The 6344-nt window shown below is 57.8% G+C and overlaps 1 protein-coding gene across 1 annotated transcript; it reads left to right on the forward strand.

Annotated features, from left to right (window-relative positions):
* Positions 1–771: 771 nt before the first annotated feature.
* On the forward strand, positions 772–5629 carry ZNF703 (zinc finger protein 703). The gene is made up of 2 exons (XM_001381800.4): positions 772–1378; positions 2616–5629. Exons 1-2 carry the CDS (start codon positions 1106–1108, stop codon positions 4146–4148), a joined length of 1806 nt encoding a protein of 601 aa, XP_001381837.2. The 5' UTR covers positions 772–1105; the 3' UTR covers positions 4149–5629.
* Positions 5630–6344: the final 715 nt, after the last annotated feature.

Raw genomic sequence — 6344 nt, forward strand, 5'->3', positions numbered from 1 at the left:
AGTAATAAATCAACATTCGCTCACAGAGCACCAGGCAGGCCGGGGCAAGGGAGAACGAGGTAGGAGAGCATTACCCACAGGTAGAAGTCTCCGCTGAGCAGGAGAGGTAATGCCGCGGCGATGACATCACCTCAGAGCGGTTCCTCTCCCTAACTTGTCTGCTTGGGACCTGACAGATCATTAGACAGTACTTCAAGCTGACCGCTCGGCACCACCCGCCCAGGACCAGGAGGTGCCTCAGAGTCCAGGGCCAAGCGCTCTCTTCCCTTCGCTGCCAAGAGAGTTAACACTCCTAGGTCGACTTGGAGTGAAGACGTGGACACCGAAACGCTACCCCCGAGAGGGTATCCGGACCTTCTCCTGCTGATTCGGAGCTTTCAGGAAGCAGCAACAGAGAAAGGTTGGGGACCGACTACTGCGTCCACCCCAACTTCGGGCGCAGCTACACTCCTAGCACCTCTTTTGGTCCTCGGGACACCCCCACGGTGGAAAGTGGGGAAGGGGTGAGATCCTAGAGAGAGAAAGAGAGGGGCGGTAGAAATCCGTTTTGCTCCGGATTCCGGAAGGCTTCTCAGTGATTACAGGGATCCCCTAGGCGAGGGACGCCCAGTGGGGAGAGGATAGGTGGAGGGTTGGGGAGTGGGGGGGAAAGGAGGAACCGCTGCTGAATCCGGGAAGCTGAGGCGTCCGCGGAGGCAGCACCGGGCTCCTTTAAGCATCTCCCCTCCCACCCGACTAGGCCGGCCCCCCTCCTGCCCGCTCTCCCCGCCCCAGGGTCCCTGGGAGAGCAGCGATTGGGCGGGCGCGGCTATCCCTTTGAAGTGTGGCTGCCGATCGCGGGTATTTGACGTGTGGCTAAGGAAAGGGGAAGGTTTTTGTGTTCTTCGCCGGGGCCAGCGGCGGTGGTGCTGGCGGTGGTGGCGGCGGTGGCAGCGGCAACGGAGGAGGGGAGGTGGAGGAGGAGGAGGAGGAGGAGGAGGAGGAGCGGTTGGCTGCTGCACCCAGTTCGGCACTGCGGAGCGAGCCCGCCCGCCCCGGGAGCTCGCCTCCCCGGTGCTCCCCCTCCCCGCCCCCCCGTCCCCGCCCGTGGCGCTGCCTCCTCCAAATGAGCGATTCGCCCGCTGGATCTAACCCAAGGACACCGGAAAGCAGCAGCAGCGGCAGCGGCGGCGGCGGCAGCGGCAACAGCCAGAGCGGCGGCGGAGGGAAGAGACCAGTGGTCCCGGCGGCGGTGTCCCTCCTGCCTCCGGCGGACCCCCTGCGGCAGGCGAACCGACTCCCCATCAGGGTACTGAAGATGCTGAGCGCGCACACCGGCCACCTCTTGCACCCGGAATACCTGCAGCCGCTTTCCTCCACTCCAGTCAGCCCCATCGAGGTCAGTCCCTGCTCAGCAAACTACGTCGACCGCCCCCCCCCCCACTCCCACCCTCCACTATCTATTGCCCAAGTCCTGCCTGAAACGGCAGCCCTATTCCCTGAGATCCCTATCCTTATACCCCAGGACCTCCGAGCTCCGCTTAGTGGAATCGGGTCGCTCTAGTGGACTGGGGCGGGGGAGGGGGACGCGGAGGAAGGGGAGTAGGATCAGCGGTTGATACTACTGGAGCATTGCTTACACCTCTAGGCTTATCCCTCCTACGAGTAGATTTTTGCTGCCTAGTTTCTTTGCTCCCTGTTAATCCTCTTTCCCTGGTCAGCACTGTGCCGAGCTTCAAGGTTCCTAGAGGCAATCTTGCGGTGGGATCTAGACTTCCCACCCCCGCGCCCCGCCCCACCTCCCGTCCCTACTCGAAAGAATCTTAAATGCTGCAACGACCCCACTACCGCCATCCCCTCACTGATTCAATAAACACCTCTCCGCCTTTAAGTCCCGTCCAGTCCACTCTCCGGTCCCCGTCCGAAAAGCTGAAAATCCTCCCCACTCCGTTCTTGGGGCGCCCTCCCCTGGGGCGCTGCAGTGGGTGCACTAGCCGGCCCTTCGCCGGGAATGCGATCATCCACGCCCCCTACTCCCGTGCCCCTATGCGCCTCCGGTGACCTTTAAGTTCGCTTAACTGGGGTATAAGTTTTTCCCTGGAACTTGAAGTGTAGGGGGTGGACGTGGAAGGGGAACGAAGAGCCAGATCCTTGCTCTCCTCGTTTAGTAGGCAAATAAAAGCTGAGTTCCTTCCACAGCTGGCTGTTCTCTTCCATTCTATTCCCCTGCATTCCCTCCCCAAAGAGACGATATTTTCTTTCTCCCAGGCCCTAAGAGTCAGGAACCCACCCACACCGCCCCCCCCCGACACAAGTACACCCTAGGCAGTCATGTTTAGGAGAGTCACAAATAGGCCAGGAAAGTGACCCTTAAGGTGGCCTTTATCCTTCCTCTTCCTCCGGGGCCTAAGAAATCTTGGTTGCTAACTCACGTTGGGGGAGGGAGATTCCAGTTATCCCCCGCTCCGTTCCACCCTCCCCATGGGTGCTTATTGCCCCTAGCACCTTCCCACGGTCACCCCCAGCTCCCCGGGGCTCCCTCGCGCTCCATCCGCTTAGTCTCGTTATCTCACTGTCCTTTTACCTCCTTTCTCTCTTCCTCTCTTTCCCCCTCCCCCCGTCGCTGTCTCTCGCAGCTGGACGCCAAGAAAAGCCCGCTGGCGCTGCTGGCCCAAACCTGCTCTCAGATCGGCAAACCTGATCCACCACCCTCCTCCAAGCTCAACTCTGTGGCAGCGGCGGCGGCCAACGGACTTGGGGCAGAGAAGGACTCTGGTCGCTCCTCCTCAGCCGCCTCCTCAGCTTCTGCGGCTCTCAAACAGCTAGGGGACTCACCGACCGAGGATAAATCCAGCTTCAAGCCCTACTCCAAGGGGTCTGGCGGGGATTCCCGCAAAGACGGAGGCTCTTCTTCCAACTCTTCCTCCTCTTCCTCTTCCTCCCCCGGAGACAAGGCAGGGTTCAGGGTGCCCAGCGCAGCCTGCCCGCCTTTCCCCCCTCACGGAGGTCCAGTCTCATCTTCTTCCACCTCCTCCTCCCCCGGCAACTCCCGGGGCGGGTCGCCGCACCATACGGACTGCAAAGGCAGCGGCGGCGGTGGAGGTGGTGGAGGCGGGGGCGGAGGGGACCTGGACAAGAAAGATCAAGAACCCAAGCCCAGCCCGGAGGCGGGAACCGGGAGCCGCAGCGCCGAGCCCGCGTCGCACGGCGGGGAGGCTGGGTCTTCCGGGCGCAAGTCCGAGCCGCCCGCGGCGTTGGTGGGCGCCGGCCACGTGGCACCTGTGTCTCCCTACAAACCAGGCCACTCTGTGTTCCCCTTGCCACCCTCCAGCATCGGCTATCACGGCTCAATCGTGGGCGCCTACGCCGGCTACCCGTCCCAGTTCGTGCCTGGTCTGGATCCTAGCAAATCTGGACTGGTGGGGGGTCAGCTGTCCGGGGGGCTGGGCCTGCCTCCCGGCAAGCCCCCCAGCTCCAGCCCGTTGACTGGCGCCTCGCCACCCTCATTCCTGCAGGGATTATGCCGGGACCCCTACTGCCTGGGAGGTTACCACAGCGCCTCCTCACACCTGGGTGGCTCTAGCTGCTCTACTTGCAGTGCACACGAGCCCACCGGGCCTAGCCTAAAGCCGGGGGGCTACCCACTCGTGTACCCTGGCCATCCGCTTCAGCCCGCAGCCCTCTCCTCGAGCGCAGCGCAGGCTGCGCTCCCGGGACATCCACTATACACCTACGGCTTCATGCTACAGAACGAACCGCTGCCACACAGCTGTAACTGGGTGGCGGCCAGCGGGCCATGTGACAAGCGCTTCGCCACCTCGGAGGAGTTGCTCAGCCACCTACGGACCCACACAGCCCTTCCCGGCGCTGAGAAACTACTAGCCGCTTACCCCGGGGGGTCGGGCCTGAGCAGTGCAGCCGCCGCTGCGGCTGCAGCTTCCTGTCACCTACACCTCCCTCCACCCGCCGCCCCCGGCAGCCCCGGGTCGCTGTCCTTGCGGAGTCCACATACTTTGGGGTTAAGCCGGTACCACCCCTATGGCAAGAGCCACTTGCCCACAGCTGGGGGCTTAGCTGTGCCATCCCTACCCACAGCAGGACCCTACTACTCGCCATATGCGCTCTACGGACAGAGACTCTCCTCAGCCTCCGCTCTTGGATACCAGTAACTACAGCCTCTTCTCCCCGACCCTAACCCTCAGCTCAGCCTCCTTCTCTTCCACCTCCTTACTGCCACCACCACCACCACCACCACTACCACTACCACTACCACTACCACCACCTCTACCACCAAGGGCAGCAGCCTCCACCATTACTCCCTCCCTCCTTGGAGTCCCCTTCCTGACCCCACCCTCCTGGACTGTGTATTTATTTACTGTACTATTAGCTTACAAGCTGGGAATATAAGTGCATTAATGGCCCACGAGTCAATGTTATGCAAAAAGTCTGTGTTCCCCCCCCCCCAAATAATAATAATTATCAAGTGAACAAAAGATCCCCACACCTTTTCTTTTCTTAGTCAGGTTTGGGTTTTAGACTTGCTTCTTCCTTACCTCCCTTTGTTTCTTTTTTGATTGGTTTGGTTTTATTGGGAGGAGGGGGAATCGGGGTTCTTGGATTCTTGGGTTTTTTGTTCCTTTTCTGAGGAGTTTCTTGCATGTTCTTGACACTTGATAGTACATTGTTCTTCTATCCACCTTTTCTCTCCTTGTTTCCATTGGTATTTTTTTTCCCTTTGTACAGGTAACAGGTGATTTTTTTTTTTATATATATATTTGGAGTGAAGGGGAGTCCAGCAGGCCCAAGGTTCAATGGCAGTGCTGTCTTGTTGCTCCTGGGCTTTGCTTTCCCCTCCCTCCCTTGGCACTGCCTCTCCCTCTCTCCATGCTACACTTGGAGGCACTGGTCCGGAAGGCACAGAACCTTTCCTCGACCTGCCCCCAAGAAGCCCCTCTGGGTCAATGGCGGCAGTTTCCCCGATATTGAGTCCCAAACAGCCCAACTGAGCATTTCCATTCACCCCAACACCCCAAATATACACGGTCATCAGGAATCTCCCTGCCAAAAGGGACGGGTAATACAATACCCTTGGGAACCTAATCATCAGGGCCCACCTTAATTCAAAGTTCTAGATGGGCTGTGGCATGAAAGCCTGGCTCTTTCTAGTCTACCAAGTGCTTTATAGTCCTTTCTTTCTTTCTTTCTTTCTTTCTTTTTTTAATCCCCTATTGGGGCAGCAACCCTGGATGTAAAGGAGAGAAAGGGGGACCTCTCTCTTCAGACATCTCCAGATCAGGAGACCGGTTTAAAATTTTTCAATCAAATGCCATCTTAATACAATTGAGAAAACATTTGGAGGGAGGGAGCAAACTAGATAGAAACCTCCGTCCGAATCTCCAGGCCTCAAGCTTTCTGTCCCTACCTGGATCAGCTCCCCCCGGAGCCAGCAGGCAAGTGGGCAAGGCATACTAGGTGACCTACTATACTCCCTCCCGCCTCCCCAGCCTGCTCTCTAGCCCCTCCCATTCTGTCCCCTACTCCTCCACAGTCTTGCGCAGCGCGGAGGCTGTGGGGCCAGTTTTGGATGAATAGAGCTCTCTCCGTTGGTAAGACTTATTTTGTTAATAAATGGAATACTTGGCTATATTCACACCGTGGTGTGTTTCTCTCGCCTTCCTCATCGCCAGCCTTCCCCCCACTTCCCTCCCCGCCCCAACTAGATACCCCTTCCTTTTTATTGTTTAAAATTTTTTAATGATTACTTCTTTAGGTCCTTACAGGGGTGGATTTAATGCAATCCTCAAGAAGAGAGTAAGGGGAAAATCCTTGCCCCAATGTATTTCAAATAAAACAATCTTTGTTATTTTTTCCATTTATTTATTTAGTTTCCAACCTCACTTCAAAGGCCTTAGCATTTCCGGGGACCTGGGTGGAGGGCGTGTGTGAATGTGGACTCTGCTCTGGGCCAAATCCGAGGTGAAGGGGGCTGAGGACGGAATGGAGGGCTCCCCAAACTCCAAGCAGCTACACCTTCCAAGAGCTGGGCGAGGCGCGGCAGTGCCTGAAGACAACGAGCCTTTGGCGCCACCTAGCGGCGCACTTGGTGCAACAGAAGAAAACGAAAGCTGCTGACTCCAGCCCCGACGGCACTTCGACCATTTCTCTGCCTCTGAATCCGGGATGATTCTAGTTCTTGTTTGGGTTTTGTGTTTTCTTGTGCAAATCTCGTTACCTAGGTGGAAACCAAAGGAAAAATGCACCTGCTCGCTCAGAGCGGATTCCTAACAATGCCACCGCACTACACTGAGCCAAAGTCGAGATTTTTGAGCAGTGGGGAAATTTGCAAGGCCAGTGGTTTTTGAGAG

Source organism: Monodelphis domestica, chromosome 1 (genome assembly GCF_027887165.1).
Source record: "Monodelphis domestica isolate mMonDom1 chromosome 1, mMonDom1.pri, whole genome shotgun sequence".
Lineage (NCBI taxonomy): Eukaryota > Metazoa > Chordata > Mammalia > Didelphimorphia > Didelphidae > Monodelphis > Monodelphis domestica.

Excerpts from the sequence above, each read along its gene's own strand:
- ZNF703 (XM_001381800.4), top strand. The coding sequence starts at position 1,106 with ATGAGCGATTCGCCCGCTGGATCTAACCCAAGGACACCGGAAAGCAGC. Across the intron at positions 1,379-2,615 it reads CTCCAGTCAGCCCCATCGAG|CTGGACGCCAAGAAAAGCCC; the intron begins GTCAGTCCCTGC and ends TGTCTCTCGCAG.